The 24,063-nt window shown below is 33.1% G+C and overlaps 1 protein-coding gene across 1 annotated transcript; it reads left to right on the top strand.

Annotated features, from left to right (window-relative positions):
* The first annotated feature begins 5,131 nt into the window (after nucleotides 1-5,131).
* Nucleotides 5,132-21,260, top strand: LOC132556727 (uncharacterized). Its single transcript, XM_060221169.1, has 6 exons — nucleotides 5,132-5,189; nucleotides 13,273-13,569; nucleotides 14,387-14,626; nucleotides 16,709-16,933; nucleotides 18,599-18,670; nucleotides 21,076-21,260. The coding sequence occupies exons 1-6, from the start codon at nucleotides 5,132-5,134 to the stop codon at nucleotides 21,258-21,260; spliced, it is 1,077 nt and encodes a 358-aa protein (XP_060077152.1).
* The last annotated feature ends 2,803 nt before the right edge of the window (nucleotides 21,261-24,063 follow it).

Raw genomic sequence — 24,063 nt, 5'->3', positions numbered from 1 at the left:
TTATAGTTACAAAAACAAATAACGTAATGATATTAAGCTGAATGTGTGAGGTATGTCAAAGGGAACAAACAGATTATGACTGGTTAGAAACATTACCAAGAAATGTCCAAATTGCTTGGATTGACAGAATATACTTTCAGTTGTCAGAGAGGATTTTTTCTATCATTTAGAAATTTGGTGGGAATGTCACTTAAAGTCTTAAAGTAGAAAGACAAATGTATTGTTTATTTCCAAATTTATTTAAAAAGACAAAAATAATACAAATTAATTCCTCTTTTTATCACGGATTTAAGTACATCAATCATGTACTTTCTACAAGTTACCTGCCATAAACATTTGGGACTACTTGTAAATGGGTGGAACATATTAAAATCATTCTCATCATTTCATATCAGTCGTTCAAAAAGTATATCGAGATATATTGCTCGTTGATTAAGTCTCTCGGAAGACGATCATATTGCCGTAAATGTATATGGACTTTGTTTTTCAGAGAAATTATTATTGTCTATTCACCTTAGTATCGTGTTTTCGTTACATAAGTGATTCATTCTCGTAAATCTTCACTTTGTTCTATTGGTGGTCAAGTGGTCAAGCCGTCTGACTGTCTTAGCACTAGCCACTACTGGGTCACGGGTTCGAGACCTTCGTGGAGCAGCAATAATAAAGTAAAATAAATTCGTCCCATGGTGTGGAATATTTGTAATATTCATTCTGAAACTGTAAACAAAAGCATCATCATCTTTGTGTCGTAACATGGGACTAATGAAAGTGGCGACGTGATACAACAGTTTTGTTGTCATGCAGGGCTATAGAACAATGATAAACTCTGCGAAATATAGAGAAGTATCATAAGAATGACGGGAATGACGAGCATTGTCTCGCTTCCCTGATGATCTGGATCTAATCGACCCAATAATGAACGCAGCAATCAAAGGGCAACTGAGTGTTCTTGGTTTAATATTTAGGATATGTATTATGTAGGCAACATTACACTAAACTACTTAAAACACCATATATTATGATAAACATATAATAGCATATCAGATATCTTAAATAGTTTTATAAAACACGTGGTCGACATTGCACTTTTAATTTATGTAAAGCTGGCTTCCCATTCCATCCCAGTCTACTAGAGCTCTTTTTTATCGTATCCCGTTGTGATAGAAACCAACAACAACTCATCGAAACCACTGTAATAAAAACAAACAACAAATCTTCTAAACCACTGTAATACAATCAGACTAACAATATGTTCTAAACCAACGTTACAAAAATAAAAATATCATATCTTCTTAACCGCAATCTGGAGATCGATAAATCTAGATGCTAACGCAGTGCCCGACAGACATGAACAACGAACTGATGAATGATGCGATCTGACTATATATCCGCTATTTTGTTTTGTTTTAATTAGTCGCGGACCGATACTCAGAACGCCAACAAATACAAGCAATCCATGCAAGAGGCCGCCACTACGCGGAATCTCTCTAGACTTGTGTTGTAGAGTTAATCCTCATAAGATTGGCAGGAAAGGTAGATGCGTATTGTGGCGCCATTGTAAATATGATGGAAAGCAAAGTTGTCAAGGAAATCTGATCATCGGTTCGCGACCAAAACAGAATAAAATTGTTGTAAGATAGTCAGAATCCTTCGAAACACAACAGCTGTTGCTGTTATAAAATTACTTTTTATATAACATGAATTTTAATTTTACAAATGTTATTGATAAGATTTGTTTATTATTCAGACTGGTCAGTTTCGGAGCTTTAAAATTCTGTGATAGGGGTATTTACACACAATGATGCGTGTACAATGTGTACTTATGTGTGTGTCAACAAGAGAACTATGTGGATATTCAGTAAGAAGTAAAAGCATTTAAGAAAAATGACTTAAAGGATTTTGAGAGTAGAATGTCTTGTGCTTTTTTAAATATTTATGTCTCACGTGCTTCGATTAACTGTAGGAAAATGTTCTGATATAATATCAGCAAACACAAATCTGGAAAGTTGTCACTGACTTTTTTCCGTACTTATGTTTGGCAAGAATGACTTTCCGCGAAACCTTGCCGCAGTTTTTAGGGGTGGAAGGATGGCAGTCTGGAAGAGTGGTCCAATCACTTGTTTATACTACTCATATATACGCAGTAATGTTTGCGCACAAGTGTGGCAACAGGAGACAATCGGAGTAAAATGTCTTGCTTCGACAAAAAACAGGGAGTTGCGATCACTTCCGCTCCCAGGAACATTTTATGGCAAAATTGTAGGCCACATGCAAAGCAATTTGATGAGTTTAGAGCGGACTAAAAAACGCACCAATCACAGATTGATACTCTGAAGATTACAAAGGAGCGACATCCAATATGCGACCTCGACATTCGTAACTCACCCATCACAGACCCGGAAGATTACAAAGGAGCGACACACAATATGCGACCTCGACATTCGTAACTCACCAATCACAAATCCGGAAGATTACAAAGGAGCGACACACAATATGCGACCTAGACATTCGTTATCGTGGACACTCATGGTTACATCATACAATACACATGATTAGCATTATATGTCATTCCAATTGTTAATAGATCAACATCTGTAGACGTTAAAACGTGAAGAAATATCATATGAAGAATGGTCCTGTCACAATTGACCAGCAAAAGTAATATTTAACCACGGATATAGATTCCAATTCAGTGATTCAACAAAGTCCTTTTGATTATATGTATGGCAAATTAGGTATCGAGTTAATTTACTATCATGAAATAAATAGACACGTGTAAATTTGATAGGTGTTGAAATAACGAGGGCGAACACCGGTTCCGGTTCCAGTTGTTTATTCGGTTTATCTAATTATAAAAACCCTACAACATAGCACACATAAAGCACATAAGCACGATACTTTATAATACATATCAATACATTAAATATCACACATAATGTACATTATAGATCATATCACAGCTGTCATTATCTCAAAAGGGAGTTTACTATACACAATGTATATCTACTTGTAGTATATGGATACAAACGGGTAATACTTTGTAAATATATATAAAAAAAAGGAATATAGCGATGCACTATAGCCACGTACGTTATACATTATTGAACTGCATTTAATAGAACGTTATGCTACAAACAATATGCAGAGGTAAAACCTACCCCAACAATGGGTCAAGGGTCCTAAAGTAACATAGGGCTCATTAATCACATGAATATCATCAGGATCGTAGACGATCAACTGTAATAAAAACAACGCATATATAAGTAATTAAACAGTACGGGTCATTGAATATTTGTTTTGCATAAAACTACACAAGATCGACGATATTATTGGCGTAAACAATACACGCGGATTTTGATAAATAATTATCAACATCATTACAAATGATGTTACACAAGATATATAACACAATTACCGATCTTTCAAAGCAATATATAAAAATATAACTTACAATTTACGGGACAAACGCCTCAAATGTCGAACGGAGGTTTGAAACGTCCGTACTTGTCAACGTCCCCTTTGTCCACTAAACAACCCGCCAAATACAGACAAAGACCAAAGAATGAAAACGATACAATAACTGGACATACGTAGACACACTACGTCACATAGGTAAACTGGACATATAGACGCAACATATATACATACATCTTAACGATAACAGACGACGCGAAAATTCAAACGACGCGACGCTAAACAACGGCGCCAAAATTAGCTAAAACCGACCCTATTACACACGTTCTCCCACAGTAAACTTATGGGAATAGGTTTTCATTAAAACAATATATAATAAATACTTCAATTTTCATTAATTTCTTGAAAAGTTCCATTTCATCATTACTTTCAGACAAAATCATTTGGTAATCTGCCAACCTTTGGACATTCCTTTTAAAAACAAAATACTTTGTATGCATCTTGAAGCTGCCAGGCTCTTGTGTATTTGAACAGAGGCGTATATATCTATTACACGTCCACGTCCCTGTTTTTGATAGCCGTCTTGGGCCGAGAATGGCTTGCTTTTAGTGCAGACTTGAGTAGTGACACAATTATTTGAAATTAATTCATATTGTAGATTATGAAAAACAAAATAAAAAATTGATCCAGTATATTCAAACCATTGTTCGTCTGTTATTTCTGACTACTTTATGGAATGTAATTTATATATTATTTTTGTCCTGATCAATGGGCAGATTGCCTCGAAAATTTGACAATTCACTTGTTCGTACTGTCGTTATTACTTCATTAATCATCATATATACGCTTTGTGTATCGTACTTACAACTGACAATTAACTGGAAACAAAATATTACCATGAAAATTAAAATTCCAAATCACAATCACTGACGTTTTCAAGCCTTGGGGCCATCTACAGGCAATTGCATTCATAATATTTCATTTTCATATTTACGAAATATATATATATATATAAAGATTGATATGGTTAAGATCGATGTTTTACTGTTGTCATAAAGATGTAAAAGAGGCAAGAAAGATTCGAAAAAATTAACAGGAATATTACAATAACCGAGACTTTCATTGAGGGGAAATAACATAAACCCACACCCCATTTTTGATCCTACCCAAGAGACTAGCTCCTAGAGGGACGGGAAACTTTTCTTTGAAAAATGTGAGCCATCTTGTTTCTTGTATCTTGAAGTTCCCCCGTCGACTTGTCGAGGCACCACTAGAATTGGATTTCCAGCGTCGTACGTTTTTACTATAAAAAGTTCAAAATGTACAAATGTACCTTCACCACATTGTCTGATACTGGTTAGAGATGGGCATTCTGCCAAAAAGTGCTGCCGTGTCTGTGGAGCTGTCCTACAAAGCTTACACGTAGGGTCGACTTCATATTGGTTGAATTTATTCTTATATCAAAAAGGTTTCAAAATGTGTTGAAATATATACTGTAAAAGATACACACAACCATTTAACTATAAATAATCTCAAAAATGTTGTTTAATTCATTTCATTTAATCGAACACGAAACGTTTCTTTATATCACTCTGTACATGTGTTTTCTTTAAACATTAACTACAAGAATTTATTAGTCTTTCCACATGTCCGCCGTAGATCTAGATCCCCTGTCAACAAATTACCTGTGTACTTCCGGTGACGTCATAGTTTAAAAATGGATGCCACAGTGCTGTTTGTTTTCATTTTACTTACCTGGATATCCAACTTGAAAGGTAACGAAACAAAAGTATTTTCCGATATTTCTGAAGACTGATTTTTAGCATGATTTATATAATCAAGGCTTATTTTGTAGATCAGCGGCTGTAACCGTTCCGTATCAGCAATTTTGTACGTTCGTTTTGAAGTTACACCTGTCTGTAGGTATCCTGTACTGAACTGGAACAGGTAGACTCAGTGAGCCAGACAATTTCTCTATCTAGCAGTTCTTCCTGGTGAAAAGGGATCTTAGACATAACATGACTTAAACCTTAATTGTTTCTCCTCTCTACAAATTTGAACAATATTTACTATTAATTATGTAACGGTAATTAAACTTCACTAGGTCGTCACCACTTTTCTCAATTCCTGAGTACTTGTTTGGGATTTTGTTTCGAGTACATGTCTCTAAACTTTTCATTAAAAACTGTCTCAATTCCTGAGTACCGGTTTAGGATTTTGTTATGTATAAAAATTTAAATGATCAAAGGATATGTCTCTTAACCTGACATCACCTATCTTAATTCCTTCGTACCTGTTTAAGATTTTAGGATTTTGTTATGTATAAAAATTTAAATGATCAAAGGATATGTCTCTTAACCTGACATCACCTATCTTAATTCCTTCGTACCTGTTTAAGATTTTAGGATTTTGTTATGTATAAAAATTTAAATGATCAAAGGATATGTCTCTTAACCTGACATCACCTATCTTAATTCCTTCGTACCTGTTTAAGATTTTAGGATTTTGTTATGGTATATGTCACTTCACTCAGGTCACCACTTCTGTCTTAATTTCTAATTACCTTTGAGAGAGGTGGAGTTATCCAGGTAGTTCACTAAAAACTTTACATCTGAACCCTGATAGCGGCTCACCTTTGGGTGGATACATGTCAACAATGCATAATAATAATAATAATAAAGTTTTATTTATTGTCGGTATTAAAAACAGTACAAACATTAGCTCTTTTGAGCTATTTCATCCGACACATGCATACAGTTACACATTAAATACACAATGACATAATAGATAAGATATAAGTTTAGAACTACTCGGATAAAAAACTTTAACACTTAGCAGGTGATATATTAAAATATAGTATTGTTAAAATGTGTCTGATTGTATAGGTGTTCTATGTGTGTCTGTAATCATGTGTGCATGTGTTGCATTTACATTTTGGCCCATACCAGCTGTTAATTAGTGTCTTAAATTGTGTAAGTGTGGTTGTTGTTCTGAAATGGTCTTGTAGGGTGTTCCAAATTTTAGGTGCTTCTGATCTAAATGAGTGTTTGCCGTATTTTGTGGTCCTAACCTGTGGTATTTCCGCTGTATTATGGTATCTAAATGTATATGATTTTTCTGTTATGTTTATGAGGTCATGCAGATATGTTGGTGTTTGATTGTTGCTAATTTTGAAAACTTCTATTGCAAAATTTCGAAGGCGCCTAATTTTGAGAGAGGGTAATTTTGAATGGGCTAATAAATTTTTGTATGTATTTTCGTGGTCGTCATAGATGAATTTCAGAGCCCTTTCTTGAATTTTTTCCATTTTTCGTGTATTAGTTTCACCACAGAAGTGCCATGTAAGTGGGCAGAAATTAAAGTTCGAAAGAATGAAAGAATGATATATAGTGAGTCTGCCCAGTCTGTTTAAGTGTTTTCCTATGCGTTTGAGTGTATTGAGTTGTTTGGATGCTTTTTTGCAGATGTTGGATACATGTGTGTGGAAGTTTAGTTTAAAGTCAAGTGTAACTCCTAGCAGTTTAACCTCTGGTTCACATTTAATGGTATTGTTGCCTTCTTGGAAAGTGATATTTTCGTTTTGTGTTTTATTACCTACTGCCATGGCTTGAAATTTATTTGGGTTAGCTTTCATGTGATTGTTTGCGAACCAGTGTATGAGTGAGTTGCAGTCTGTTTGTAGTGATGTTTTGACTGTTTCTAATGAGGTGTGTGCTTTGCTAATAGTGTTGTCGTCGGCATAGTTGTATAATTTGCAGTGTTGTATAGAGTGGAAAATATCATTGATGAAAGTGTTGAAAAGAATTGGCCTTAATATTGATCCTTGTGGTACTCCTTTGTATAGTTCCTGAAAGGTGCTTTCAATATTTCCTAATTTAACCTTTTGTTTTCTGTTTTTGAGATAGTTCAAAATAAGTTCTGAGGGCGAATTTGAAAGTCCATAGTTTTTGAGTTTGAGAGTTAGTAGGTCATGAGGCAAGCAGTCAAAAGCCTTTGAGAGATCCATAAGTATGCATATCACTTACTTATTCTGGTCTAGTGCCATTTTCCAATCCTCAACGACTCTCAATAATGCCGTCTGACATCCATATCCGGCTCTGAAGGCAGAGAGGTAAGGGTGAAAGACACCATCAAGGAAGTTTATTATTATTATCATTATTATTCTAGGAATATTCCCCATGCAATTTAATTCAGATAAAAAGAACTTGCCATATTGGACTCCCTCTTTTTAGTGAATATACTGCCATTAAGTATGTGATATTAAAATATAAATAATGTATGTTAGCCACTCAACAAACCAGGAGGGAATTACATTTACTAGGCCTGGGGAAACCCACGCAGACTGAGATATGTTTCATATTGTATTCAAATATTTGAATAAGTTACTGATTTGCATATATATGTTTGGAAGTTGTTTATGGATTTAATATAGGTCCATGATTGTGCCTGGCTATAGACTTGTCAGTATAAACTGCTGTTGTTCTTGGAATAAATCTATGTTAGATATGAATGCTGAATTTCATTTTTATTCTAGGAATATTCCCCATAAACATGAAGATGATCCAAAGGGTTTACTCCCATTCTTTCGGTTAGTCCTTCCATCTTGTAATTCAATTGTAATTTAATTCTATGAAAGTGTAATTTGGCAGTTCTACCATGAGGTACAAATGGGAGTAAATAAAGCAATTAAAAAATTTGTTTCATGGAGTTACAACCCTTTAAAGCGACATCACAGTTAAACATTTTTTATGTCATATATGATATGGCATGTGCACAAAACACTGTCTCCTGTAAACAAAAATGACTTCCTGTCTGAATCAGTTGGCAATTAAATGTTACTTATTTCATAATTATGAATTTACTTAGAGTAATTAAATAATATTTGCCATATCCATAACAAAATTCAGTGCTGAAAATGGGTTTTACTGTGTCACTACTGAAGCAGTCATTTTTGCCACCATCATGTGTTCATGTTTACGTAATGAACTGCCTCATTTTCAAAACTATCATATGATATTATCAGCACTAAATTTGAGAGGGGTTTCACAAACCAAAGAAATGGTCAAGCTGGACATTGGAAATTGACTGTGAATATTGAGATTATAAAAACGTAACTGCAAGTGTATAAAACATGTACCATCAATAACAAAATCTTTTTGTTTCTTTGAAGTGTTTCATGGGGTTAATTCACAGCCCTTAAAAGTTTATAATTTGCCATTAAAACCAGCATTGTTCAAACTAGTACTTGTGTCGAGCTCCTAAACTGCTGGTAGGATTTTCAACCAGTAAATTATTATTCTATATATGGATCTGGGAGAAAGTGCTTGCAAAGTATTTACAACATGCAAGCATGTGTAACTGCAAAAATAGGAGTTGTCTCTGCTTTGAAAAGGGTTGTCACAGCAGGTTTAGATTCCAATTGATTTTCTAGGTTTTGTGATAATTAACAGTTTTTTTTATTAATTTACTTCAGATTATCATCTTCATAACTGTACCTGTAAATAATGCATAGCAACAAGCTGTCATAGATACCAGTGAGTTAAAAGTTAATTGTTGTTTATCTATGGTAAGAAGTTGAATACAAATGTCTGCTTTACGAAGTAATAGTTCATGGAAAATAACATACAAACCAAATTATGCGGAACATTAATAAACATATATAGACAGCTTCAAATTTAGATGTTACAAATAACTATAGGGTATGTTAGTAACAATGTGAGTTTGGTGAAAAGAATTTTAATTTAGGTCACCAGTATTATATATGACAATGTATGGTCACTATACCTCAAGATCTCCCAGTTCAAATGTTAAGAGGGCTAAAGGACTGTCTCCCACTGCAGGCTGTGTACTTCGCAAAAACAAAAAAAATGCAGTGACCTGGCCACAATTAAGGTTTATGATAGATACTATATAAGCATAGATTTATAATTGTGTATAAAAAGCACATAATGGTGGACTTTCAGATTTTGTATTCAATCTGAATGCATTCTGAAAATTTTTTGGTGTTATATACAATATGTTGACATTGTTACAAGCGGGAAAAAATATCAATTTGCAAATTTACTTGCAATCTTAACTTCAGTTTAATTAGGATTGATAAGGTAAACATTCCAGATTAGATCTTTGCAAGAACATTTTCCTTTGCCAAAAAGTTTGGAATAGTCTTCTGGAAAATGTGTTATCGCCGACCGTAAATATATTAAAAAACAGACTGGATTGATATTGGCAAAATCAGGAACTCCTCTATAATTATAGATCTCATATACATTAACAAGTAACATCACATTCACTTTCATTTTAATTTTTATGTCATGTTTTTGAGTCCAATGAAGAGGATGTTATAAGATTCTGTATCTGTTAATAAACTTAAGTTAAACAATGGTTATCATTCTTCATTAACATATCACCTCTGACTTACATAACTATTATACACTTACACTGATGTTAGCTAATGGTAAGTTACATGTATGAACAATATGATGTCCATGGAGAAAAAAAATCTCAAACTTTAATTTATCCAGATTTTAGCAAACATGAAAACACAAGTGCATTATAATGCCACTATGACATACTTTCCAAAATTTTTCGTTATAGTGAAATGAAAATTGACACTTGAGATGAAAAATTATTTAAACACCATAACAAAAGGGTTAAATGCTTATTTAAATGGGTACTTGGATACAAGAGACAAAGTTTTCCGTCAGTATCACCAACTTAATTTTGTCAAGTCAACCTAATAATGGCCTTATGTACTATAACCTTCTTACATTTTCAAAATGAAGCATCTGACATTTCGTAAATTTTGATCAATATCTAAAGATTCCAAAATCTTCTGAAAATCATTTTGTAGCCTTGTGACTGCAATTTCTTTCTGTCTAATATTCATTATAGATATAACATAAAGTCATACATATACCTGGGAGAACAATTTGTCATACCTGGACACCGGTTGTGTCCAGGGTCGCCACCTGGTGTCTAGACATAATATTTACCAGTATATTTTCATACAGGCTAAACAGACAGAGTGGATATTGTACTATTATTATAAATCCTAAAGTTAACTGTTATAGATGTCAAATTATAATGAGATAGCATTGACTTTTCATCTGAAATTCAGACAGAATAGTTAAATATATATTCTTCAAATTACACGTTCATATACTGTTATGGTTTAATAACAGATTCTACCTCTTAGTCGTTTTATTGTTCTGGACATGCTTATTTAATCAAGTATAGCTTCATAAACAACACATGTACAAATAACATAATGATAAGATGATAAAGAATCTTACCCCAAATTATTTATATGTTATATTCAGAGATAAAAGACTTCCAAGTTTGTTCAAGTAGATGACCTTTATTATCATTTAAGGTCACATGGGAAAAGCGTTTTGAAATATTCTAATGACTACTGATTATTACCCAGAGGTGAGAGGAATATGATAATAGCCATTCACATGCTGGACTTTCATTGTCACAATTGATCACAACAAAATCATCAAAACATTGGTACAATAAGTCCTGAAATCAAGAAATGTTTCAATTATATTATAAGTTGTATACTATAATCATATTTGCCAGCCTTATAATGAAGATTGAATTATAGCCATTAATTAAGCCGTTTGACCCCATGTGTGTACACTATGTGACTTGTAGTATTTTTTTAAGTATTTTCATACCATGTCCAGAGATCTAGTGGGTCCTCAAAATTTGAATGGGCCTGCAGGAAAGTCCAGGACCCAAATATCTTGTGTCTCCAAACTGGCTCGTACAATGTATTTCACAAATGAGTGTTCATTGGCATGTATGATAGCAGACAACTATAATGAGAGAATGAGGTTTCAATCTAATTCAGTTGGAATGTAGGGTACAAAAACATTTAAAAAATATCACAAATGTCAGTTTAAATGAACTGACTGTGTGTTATTATATATGTATATATATTTATGCCATCGCCACAATTCTAGCAAGGATATGTGGGTGTAGGGGCAAAGGGGTTGGTTTTTCATCAATAACTGTTTAATCATGTTATATATATCTCCCTACAAATTGAAAATAATATTGTGATAGGTTACACTCTCCTAAAGTCTTACATTAAAAAACATGACCTGACTATGAACGAGCCGATTAATGGCCAGGCATGAGTAACAAATATCAAGTACCTGTAACAATACCAGAGATTGTAATCATCATTACCCCAAAAAAATCAATAAATCACTTTCTCGTGACCACTTCTATATCATTTTATACACATAAACTTTAGGTTGGTGATATGCAATTATGGTAATTAGCTCATCAGGATAGAAATGTCAAATGAGCCTGTTCATCTGGCCAGCGTTTGTCTGTCCAGCATCAATATTTTTTTTAAATGACTTTTCATGTTCTATAAACAAGTGACCAAAAAGTCGCTGTATTGAGCTGGAAGCTTCCTGGAATGAAGGTTGATAAAGTTTGTGAAAATAAACTACCTTGAGCCATTTTTAATTTAAAGTCACATTAGTTAAAATGCTCAAACAACTTCTTCTGAAAAACCAAAAATCTTGAATCATAATTTTTGGTTTATAGGTTCCAGAGAAAAGTTTGAGAAAGATGACAATGTTCACAGAGGAAGTGACTTTAATTCATATTTAAGTTGGCAGGCTAGATATCAAATTTGATAAATTTCTGAAACAAAATTTTAATTAATCTCTTTGGATGAAGCATGGCAAAGTTTGCAAAAAGAACGGACATTTTACTCACAGGAATCAAATTGGTGAAATGATCCAGGAATTTCTGAAAAGCCTAGAATCTTGGTATTTGATTTCATAAATACGAGGATGAAAATTCATTCACAAATTAAAGGAAATAACCTTGACTCATATTCTAGGTGACAGGGGTTTGATTAGTTGAAATGCTCAAATGACTCTTCTGATTAACTGAAAGGCCTAGAATCATGTTTTCATAAAGGTACCTTGGCCCATTTTTAAGGTCATAGGCATCAGATTACTTTGTGCTCAAACAAACTTCTGAAAAATAAGTGAAAGTCAAGATCTGCTTGACAAAGATGATCTAATTTATATTTTTGTAGCTTGCCTTCTCAACTGATTTAATATTTCGAGAAAAAAATGTGTATTCTTTTATTGGCTATTTTGCTTCATATTGGCTTTAAGGCGACAATGCCGATGTAATGATGCTACAGTATTCTTTGTCAAACCCATTCAGGATTTTTCACAAAGTACATCTGTATATCTAGAATTGTACTGAATATGCAGAAAAGATTTTTCATATGTCAGATAGCATTTTTTTTATATGTATTTCTTTCTCATTTTTATCCAAAGTTTGAACATCAAGAAACTTTACACATGTAGTGATAAATGTTTTAAATCCTTGATACAATAAACAAGATTTGATACATTTTTTAGCTTGTGTAAAGTCAGCAAAATTCACATTCCCAAAGCATAAAGTAATCATGTTCGAAACAGGAGTATACAGATGTTTGACTATAAAAATATGATATAAGCTCTAAGCAATAAAAAAAAATGCTTCGTTAAATTCAGACAAGGTATATTAGGTCATATAATCTACAGCACCCTAGAGAACCCCTAATAAAAAAATAGGCATGAGCATTTTGAGAGTATTGAGAATCTCACACCTACCTAGTATATACTTTAATGGGTAGTGTGGGTTGAGGTCCTAAACGATCAGGTATCGCACGTTACATCTTTTACTTCCTTAGAAACAAACAACTTGTGTATTTAATGTATACAATATATATTTCAGTTGACTTTTACTTATGAAAGCAAACTTGGAGAAAGAATTTCCAGAGCCAATATTCAGTAGTTTAAGTAGTTCTACATATATTTGTGTTTTCATTTTCAGCTGATATTATTGTCCAATCAGATCTGTACTGTTCTATCTGTACCTTCAATGAAGAGTACTGCAGAAATCCAGCTTATGTCAACACCAGATACAAGTTCTACAGTCGTGATGCTGAAGATGTCAATTCAAACGTGGGTTCCACCTACCAAGATGGCAGGAACTGTATTGTATCTATAGAAGCAAGTCCAAACAATCAGATAGAAGTTCAGATTGACAGCCTTGCAATAGACAGCTATGCTGTGATGGATGAAAGGGGTTATCCAAAATACTGTTACGATTATCTAAAACTTTATAATGGTAAGTAAGACAATTCAGAATAAAACAACTTCTTAACAGAGTGTTGTCATTAAAATGTAGTTGCTACCTAAACAAGCCTGCTATTTACCAACATTGGACCATCAGTTTTTATTATAAATCTTCTTTCTCCATGGAGATTCAAAGTTATAAGGACCTTGTGTAAAGAATGCAGAGACTTTACAATATAAATGATTTTATATATATATAAACATCTATATATATAGTTTAACCTCTACAAAACATTGTGTGTCATCCAAATATGCTAACAGGAATTATCAACATGACAAAGTATATATATATTTCACTGGACACTGTGTTTTTTCTGTTATATGTAATATGTTTATATTATATACAAATACATATATTTGATATTTTAATTGATTTGACATCTTTTATGCTACCTTAAAATTGATCTTTACTTTCCTACAAATAAAAAGAGATTGAATTCGAACTACAGTAAATAAACATGTTCAGTTATTTTCTAAAATCTGATTTTGTACATAATATTGAAACCACAGAATAAAATTGATAGAAAATAGATGTAAACAAATACTTGTTTAAAAAAGCTTGATGCTTTGAGAGACTTAATTTTTGTAGGATTAATTGCTGGCAAGTCTAGAGCATCTTTTTCCAAATTTTGATGAATCCCATTACTAAGAGATAATTTAGTTTTTAAAAAGCGGGCCGTAAGAGTTTCAATGATTAAAACAAGACTGTTACTGCTGGACGGACCATTTCCAACTGTAATGTATATCCTATCAAATGTGACGAGTCTATAAACAATATCTGATTGTATGTGGTTATTGTTTTGTTAAAGGACCTACTGCTGACAATGCCAAGATGTTTCGCAACATACCTCCATCTGGTATATGTGGGAGGAAGAATTCCCCAGCAGACATGGCAGATATCCAGATATTCAAAACCACCCAGAACCATTTGACTGTCCAGTTTGTCACTGACGGTCGAAAGGAGAACTTTGGGGGGTTCAAGCTGAGGATTTCTCAATATCCATACTCTAATACAGGGAATTTGTATCCTTCTGGTGGTAACCTTGGAGGTACATAAACAATACATGTTACATGAAGATAGACAGAGGATAACTATATAGGCAGTTTTATAACTATATAGGCAGTGTTGTAACTATATAGGCAGTTTTATAACTTTATAGGCAGTGGATATCTATAAAGGCAGTGATATAACTATATAGGCAGTGTTATAACTATATAGGCAGTGATATAACTATATACGCAGTGACATAACTATAAAGGCAGTGATATAACTATATAGGCAGTGATATAACTATAAAGGCAGTGATATAACTATATAGGCAGTGATATAACTATATACGCAGTGACATAACTATAAAGGCAGTGATATAACTATATAGGCAGTGATATAACTATATACGCAGTGACATAACTATAAAGGCAGTGATGTAATTATATAGGCAGTGATATGATTATATAGAAAGTGGATAACTATATAGGCAATGGATAACTATATAGGCATTGATATAATTATATTGGCAATGATTTTACTATATAGACAGTGATATAATTATATAGGCGGTGATATAACTATATAGGCAATAATATAGCTATATAGGCAGTGATATAACTATGTAGGCAGTGATATAACTATATAGGCAATAATATAGCTATATAGGCAGTGATATAATTATGTAGGCAGTGATATAACTATATGGCAGTGATATAAGTATATAGGCAGTGGATAACTATATAGGCAGTGATATAACTATATAGGCAGTGTTATAACTATATAGGCACTATATAGGCAGTTTTATTACTATATAGGCAGTTATATAATTATATAGGCAGTGATATAACTATATAGGCAGTTTTATAACTATATAGGCAGTGATATAACTATATAGGCAGTGGATAACTATTTAAGTAGTGGATAACTATATAGGCAGTGACATATCTATATAGGCAATGATATAACTATATAGGCAGTGGATAACTATATAGGCAGTGTTATAACTATTAGGTAGTGGATAACTATATAGGCAGTGACATATCTATATAGGCAGTGGATAACTATTTAAGTAGTGGATAACTATATAGGCAGTGACATATCTATATAGGCAATGATATAACTATATAGGCAGTGGATAACTATATAGGCAGTGTTATAACTATTTAGGTAGTGGATAACTATATAGGCAGTGACATATCTATATAGGCAGTGATATAACTATATAGGCAGTGATATAACTATATAGGCAGTGGATAACTATATAGGCAGTGTTATAACTATTTAGGTAGTGGATAACTATATAGGCAGTGACATATCTATTTAGGCAGTGCTATAACTATATAGGCAATGATATAACTATATAGGCAGTGGATAACTATATAGGCAGTGATATAACTATATAGGCAGTGTTATTACTATATAGGCAGTGTTATAACTACAAGGCAGTGATATAACTATATAGGCAGTGTTATTACTATATAGGCAGTGTTATAACTACAAGGCAGTGATATAACTATATAGGCAGTGTTATTACTATATAGGCAGTGTTATAACTACAAGGCAGTGATATAACTATATAGGCAGTGTTATAACTACAAGGCAGTGATATAACTATATAGGCAGTGTTATTACTATATAGGCAGTGTTATAAATACAAGGCAGTGATATAACTATATAGGCAGTGTTATTACTATATAGGCAGTGTTATAAATACAAGGCAGTGATATAACTATATAGGCAGTGACATATCTATTTAGGCAGTGATATAACTATATAGGCAATGATATAACTATATAGGCAGTGTTATTACTATATAGGCAGTGTTATAACTACAAGGCAGTGATATAACTATATAGGCAGAGATATAACTATATAGGCAGTGTTATAACTATATAGGCAGTGTTATTACTATATAGGCAGTGTTATAACTACAAGGCAGTGACATAACTATATAGGCAGTGTTATTACTATATAGGCAGTGTTATAACTACAAGGCAGTGATATAACTATAAAGACAAAGGATTACTTTGATTCTGATCATGATATGCCAAGAAACTTTTGAAAAGATAAAACACTAGTGGCTGTAATTGTCAAGTACTGGTTTTAATGATCACAGACTAAAGCAACAATTTTTTTGTAGGTTGGAATGATGGCTCCTTGAATGAGTTCCAGGTGTACTGGAATCAAAAGAATGTGATCCCTGGGGGAGTGTTTCCAGGAAGTGGAGGCAATGACTATAGTCAGGAGGAGGGTGGGGTTTCCTGTTATGACTGCAACTTTTGTCCAATAGAACCATTTGATCCTGACCAGTTAGCAATCAACACCAGATCAGGATGTTATGTCTGCTCAAAGGAATTTGATAACAGTAAGTGTGATAGATCATTAATCATTTTCCATTCAAACTCAAAACTATTTGATAGAAGAAAATTGGTTGAATTACTTCCTCAAATTGTTCCATAAGATGTATTGCCCAAATTGTTTCATAGTACTTTCTAGGTTTTTATTTCAGTTCCTCCCATAACCATGTCTGTTTCACAACTGATATGCCAGGTGATAAATTTTATAGCTGTGGTTTTTTGTTCACATACCATCGCGTTACCACTTTGAAAGCCTCTGATTGGGTGTCTCAGACCTCATACAATTCTGATTGGTTATTCTCTGAACTTTGACCTAGGACTACTTTACAAACATGTTCTTTTTGCTGTCATCTGTCAATAAAGAAACCTCGCCAACATGACCACCAACCATCAACATACATTGATCCAGAAAACCCTTACTTCAGTATTCTCTCAAGCTATTTTCGTATACTGCTCAATACGTTTTTGTATATTGCCCAGGCTGTATTCTTTTTATGCTTTCCAAACTCTTTCAATGTACTCCACATACTGTTTCATTGTATTTAACTGATGGCACATAGCCAAAAGAATTCATGCTTTACATGTGGAAGTTTAATTTTGATGAGGGTGGGAGCAAATGGATATCAAATTTTCCTGGATTCTTACTTTCTTCTTCCTCCACCATACTTTTCTCCAAATCATAAATTGGATCATCATTAGAACCAGAGGTATTAATGCTGATGGCTTCTAAATGTACCAACAAATTCTGTTTTCTGATTCGATTAGATGGCAACAATTTTCTGACTCCTGATTGGCTGATACCTGTTCACTTATAACTTCTGATCTATACAGCAGAACAAGATTAGAATTAGTGGAAAGAATAACTATATGACTTTTTCTATGATAATGTCAAAGTAAAAAATGATGTTGTCCTCAAAATTTCTGCCAAACGGATATTTCTGATTAATCAAAATTTAGATATAGTGTGATTTTAAGGTAATTTGGTAAGTAGGTGCAGTTGACATTTTAAACATGATGGTGATTTCCGTTTTCTGATTGAACAAAATGGCTGACTAGCGGTTAGCGGAAAGTTTCTTTATTAGAGGTGTACTTCAGTGTTCCCTCCCAGTGTCCAGGTCAGTTTGTTATATTTCACAGTTAATGTTCCACAGACATTCCTTCCCTATGTTGAAGTACTTTATGAAGAAGCATGCTCGACGGAGGGGGTAGTTTGGAGGACTTATGTAATGGGTCCGATTACAGTTAATACTTATTGAACATTTGTTTTTTGATGAAGGAATGATTTCCTCAGTTGGTGAATTAAAGCTCTTTGTTTGATGGAAACCTCAAAAATGAAGCACAAGAACTATCATTTGTTCATTTCTTTTGTAGACAAGATATTATGATGTCAAAATGGATTTGGTCAGTTTACTGGGTTTATCACCCTGTCAACAGTCGGGGTAATTTTACGGCTGGGTCTCCATTAAGTATACATTGGTTTCCTAACTGAACAACATAAAGGAGTCCCATTGTATACCATCCAAACAATTAGGTTAAAGTGTTACTACTACAGGTAAGAAGGGTTGAAGTTCTTGTCACATATAGTACCCTTTAAACTATACTACAAATGTACAAGTTTGATCAGCTCTGTCTGATTTGTACTTACCTAATCAAACATTGTGTTGTTATTTAAGGTTACCAAAATGCAAGGCGACAGTGCTATTCACAAACAGATTATACATATCTTTTGGAAAGTTTATCTGATGGTGAGTAATATTTTTCTTTACTTTCTATATAAACAGTATTGAATTTGAGGTGAGGATTTAGCGGAAACATGTATTTGGTGATTTAGGATATACAGTCACATATGTATATTGGAAAACTTTTATACTTTGACCAAAATGTATATCTTCAAACATTATAACATTTGTTCTTGCCTTACCTGACACTTTTGCAGTAAGGAGTAATGAAACTTCATTGTGTTGTTAAAAATTAGCCCTCTCTAGGTGGGTGATAATGGCAAAAGTAAATGAGGAACAACATTGATGAAGAGAAACAATTACAAATTCAAAGATCACATCATCATATTTGAATATTGTATAATAAAAGTCAGTCATGCAGGAAATAGAAGACCTTGAGTTTACAGAAATATAAAGAGTGCAAACAAGTTATACATGTAGGACAATATTTAGCATATTACCTAAATTGATTTCTCCCAGCATTCATTTGTTCCTGTAGATCTGCTAAATACTCTATATTGCTAGTGTGTGTAATATAGTATTGGGTTCTGTCAATGCATGGTGATATTCCGAACCAGACTTCTAAATTATTCAAGAGAACTACTCAAATCTTGGGATAGTTATCAGAAACTAAGTACTCCAGTAGTGTCTTTGCTATTTCTCCATTTTCCATTCAAATTCTTTTGTCTGTTACCATGGAAACAGACAGGCCACAAATCAACTTTCATTTGTATTAAGCAAGATTCAAAAACAGTTCAAAAATACTACCTAAAACTTTTTACATCTCTCAAAATAGCGTTCCGATTATGTCTTTTACTTTCAGGAAATTCTCATTGGTTATAATTCTTTTTTGGTTACCTTTGAAACTGGCAACACTTCAATGTTTTTGGTTTCTAGAGTAAAATGTCAAAACCATCCAAGAAAACTACCTGAAACTTTGTCTGCTGATTATCCAATTACTTTAGTGGTGCTTCTCCCAGGGGAAAAGTTCCCTCATTTTTTTCCTGTTACCATGGAAACAAAAAGAAACAGATAGGCAAAATTACAAACATTGTTTCCAGTGCATGGCGACAAAATTAATCTTGAGCTATCTCGTCTTAAACTATGTAAACTTTGCACAAGCTAGAATTTTTTTGTGCATTTGTACTGCCTTAGTTTTCATTTTGAATATTTTTTTTACATTAAATGTCAAAAAATAGCATTCATCATTTGCAAAGTTTTCCAATTTTAAAAGTAATCCTCATATTTATATATATATCCCATAAGAAATTATATTCTATGATATATAATTCAATAATATATTTCTCTAACAAAGGTTATTGTTTTATTTCTGAATGATGCCAAACCAAACTTGAAAAAATCAATCAACTAGGGATAATGTCATGCTTTGCATTTTTTGTTGACCCTTTCTTACTAACTTCCTTTGTTTGGAGGCTGGATTATAAGAACTCTAAATCTTAATACCCATTTACCAGAAATTTTGTTTACTTAGTGCAGATTTTGAGAAAATTGCTTTAATTTGATGTTACTGATTTAAAGGTAATACATAAAGCATACAGTATACATGGTCAAAAAGTAAGATTTAGTAGTATAGAAGTCATATCAATTAAATGCCTGGATGTTAGTACATTGGTGAATGTTGAAATGAAATTGTTTTCAAACAAATTAAGTGCAAGAAAAATTATAAATTACAACAAGTAAGCGAGAATGCCTTATCTAAATGTCAGGCAAAGCTTTTGTAATCAGTGTGTGAAAGGTAATATGAAATCAAATCCTTCTATAGTTTTCTTTCTTAACTACATGCATGCTGAATCTTTTGTAATCAATGTGTGAAAGGTAATATGAAATCAAATCCTTCTATAGTTTTCTTTCTTAACTACATGCATGCTGAATCTTTTGTAATCAGTGTGTGAAAGGTAATATGAAATCAAATCCTTCTATAGTTTTCTTTCTTAACTACATGCATGCTGAATCTTTTGTAATCAGTGTGTGAAAGGTAATATGAAATCAAATCCTTCTATAGTTTTCTTTCTTAACTACATGCATGCTGAATCTTTTGTAATCAGTGTGTGAAAGGTAATATGAAATCAAATCCTTCTATAGTTTTCTTTCTTAACGACATGCATGCTGAATCTTTTGCTTGTTTTCAAGAGAAATGCTGCAACCCAACTGGTTTCCTCATTCTAGTTTTATGATCTATTAAATTCTTCGTTTTTTTCAAAAGCAATTTGAGGTTTTATGTTCTCTTCAAAAGTTAATTTCAAAAACAAACTAAATGCCATATGTTTAATCCTATATATGAGCAAGTTTATGGACTCTATTTCTGTGTTTCATATAGATGTCTCATTGTGTTTTGATTGCCATTTTATTACTGTTGTCGAAAGCATGAAGTTTTAAAGCAATGCATAATATGAGATGTTTACTTTTCTTAGGAATAGACAAGGTGGAAAGCTACAGTGGCTGCAAACAGTTTGTGACGCAATATGGTCGTACAGTCAACTATTGTTTCTGTCAGGAAGACAAATGTAACACTGGTACCACACTTCTGTTCAACTGGAAATTCCTGTTGTTCATTGTCATGACTACCTCGATATGGCTTTCGTTGTTACCGTGGTAACACTCATAATGTTTTATGTAATATCCTTGTTATTGTCATAGTAAAGGTTTGAAATGGATTATTAAAATCACTAAGAATATGTTATTAAAGGAAGAAAAATCTATATTCATGAAATGAAAAACATTTATCTGGAAGTAGGGAATCCAATTCTCTGCTTAGAAATGATTTTATCTAAAACGAACATCTCATGAATGTTTATAGATTTTGCAAAATAGTTACCATGTAATGGCAGCTAACATGAAGTTTGGGAAGAAGTCTGTATCAAATATTCCATTCCTTTATAAAAGCCATCACAATCATCTTAATTAACTGTATATATTTAATATAATTTTATGTTATTAATTCACTTCGATCAACAATGTGGAAGAATCAGCTGACTTCCCAAGGACTTAAAACCACCGTGAATTGTAACCTGCATCTTTTATTGTCTTGCAATCATATTGACCATATTAGAAACTGTTGTCTGTTGTGCTGTTAATGGCCAGACAACCATACAAAAATAGAGTTATGTTTGGCAAGAACACACCCCCTCCCCCACCCACACACACACCTCCAAGAAAGAAAAAAAAAAAGAAAAAAATGAGGTGATATTGAACCAGAAGGGACAACCACAAAAACTTTTTGTCAATGGTCATTGTGGCAGCAAACAGTTCCAGTCTTCCAGTCTGTATATGGTAATTGGTTATTCAATGTTGATAATTTACTCAACCAAATTGTATATATGCTTAATTAGATGTTTAGTAAAATCAATTTCTAATTTGATTTTCTTTATATCTTATCAACTTAACTAGATATTCTCTTTAGTAAGTTAGATATCTTAATTTTCTTTGCAAGATATTTGATTTAATTAAGATATAGTAAAACTAGATATTTTCTTTATTATTGATGCTTTAAAGAGATTTTATTTTTTAATTATATATAGATAAGAGATGTCAATGGAGAGTTAGAAAGTACATAAAGGATGAAGGAATGATAGGTTGAAATAAGGAAGGAAAATGATAAAAATGAGAGCATGCAAAAGAGGATGATTGTGGGAGAGAGATCTTACTAATCACAGGGCACTAATTCCCAATCTGTAGTCCACAGAAAATGTAAATATTGTATCATAGTATCCTTGATATTATGGAACATGGGTTAGGGATTTTGTACCTAGTCTTGTGTAAATAATGTCCATATATGTGTATAATCTGATCATGTGCCATTGTTTATTTCTCTTTCAATAAACAAAAGATACTTTTCTAAGCTGGGATTGGTTGTCTTTGTATCTTACCACATGATTAAGTCATCTGACTGTTATCTTATCATGACCCTGCGGGTCGGATCACCAATATACTTCTCGTGATCCGCCCATTTGTATATTTGTACTCTTCTTTAAGTGTCATATCGAGTGGGATTTGACTGAAATACTTCAGAGGTAATCCTGACCAAATGTTGCTATTTTTGGTCCGTTCCTCCAATTCCTCTGGTGCCGCCGAACTGTCGGTTGCTGGAGATGTGGAGAAAAGGATGTCGACAAAATGTTAAGTAACCGGTGATGCTTTTCGGAAAGTTCAACATAACAGCTACGAGTCCAGTTTTAACATTATAGCACAATTATGATTTTCATTTACAACAAATACCTGCTAGTATTATAAAAAACTTTTTTAATTGTTTTTGTTAAACTTGGACTGATTCTAAGATGGTGCTGGTTATTTCTTGGTTCAGTTGAAACACTTTATAATTAACTCTACAATTATACAAGTGTCACGGGGTTTCACTGAGAAAAAAATGTGTGGACTTTAAGAATTCAGACGACAGCTATTTTATAATGTGATTGCGTAAGTTCACGTAATACTTATATATAATTTCTTGCCAAGAAAAGTTACATTGCTGAAACTACTGTTTATACTATTTCATAATTGTTTGCATCAGTTCTGCAAGTATTAGCGATAATTAGGACTGTTCAGATTTATAAGCCTCTTTAATTGGCAAAAAAAAAAGATTCGTCTTGTCAAGGAATATTGGCTTTCTATGTGTGCCAATGGAGATACTATTTAAGCCTTACCTTTCTAAAAATCTGTCGCATTAGAGGAAAACAACACTCTATAAATTTATAAAATAAAGGAAAATATCCGCATCATTACCCTAAAACTGAAGTATATATCATTCATGTTGTCCATATATAGTATACTAGTGTGCTGCGCGGCATATGGTGATATGAATGCCGCACCTAATCAGCCGACAACGAGAATATTTTCAGACTCCTAGTATGCAATAAGAAAAAGCACCGTGCTGCATTCATATATATGTAAGTTCGCCGATATCGAGTAAGAGTGAGCTAATGCTTGGCTACGATTTAAGTTATGATAATTCAATGGTGATTGTATCGTATGGTATTCTTTTTCGAATATTTCCATGTTTTTTACTTTTCCACATCAAAGCTCTCTTTATTTTTTGTAAGACTTCACTATTTTGGGGTGTTCTTTTTTAGCTTTTGATTGAAATGTGATTCCGTTTATATGGATGTCCTCGTGCGGTTTTAAGTCCATTACATGTACTCATCACTAGAAGACACTTCGTCTGAATGAGTTTTTTTCCGGTGACCTCCGTGCAAGTCGTTTATAGATTTCTGTTTTTCCTTCGTTTAAGGGACTCGGAGTAGATTGTTCATTTGGTCGAGGTTTTGCCCTCCAGGATGGCCCAAAGTCATAGAATGTTGTCCATCCATATTTCACCAGGGCGATTCGGCTAAAATGATCCTGATGTTCTTATTTTTCGGGTCAGTTCGAAATCCAAGATGACCGCCATGTTGAAAAACACACTT

The sequence above is a fragment of the Ylistrum balloti genome, unplaced genomic scaffold (genome assembly GCF_031769215.1).
Source record: "Ylistrum balloti isolate Yb309-2 unplaced genomic scaffold, AGI_CSIRO_Ybal_v1 Utg370586, whole genome shotgun sequence".
Taxonomy (NCBI): domain Eukaryota; kingdom Metazoa; phylum Mollusca; class Bivalvia; order Pectinida; family Pectinidae; genus Ylistrum; species Ylistrum balloti.
Note: the sequence above shows the minus strand (reverse complement) of the source record. Positions and strands in the feature narration are given on the sequence as shown.

Coding starts and splice junctions, on each gene's coding strand:
- LOC132556727 (XM_060221169.1), top strand. CDS start 5,132: ATGGATGCCACAGTGCTGTTTGTTTTCATTTTACTTACCTGGATATCC. Junction 14,627..16,708: donor TTCTGGTGGTAACCTTGGAG/GTACATAAACAA, acceptor ATTTTTTTGTAG/GTTGGAATGATGGCTCCTTG. Junction 18,671..21,075: donor TTTGGAAAGTTTATCTGATG/GTGAGTAATATT, acceptor TACTTTTCTTAG/GAATAGACAAGGTGGAAAGC.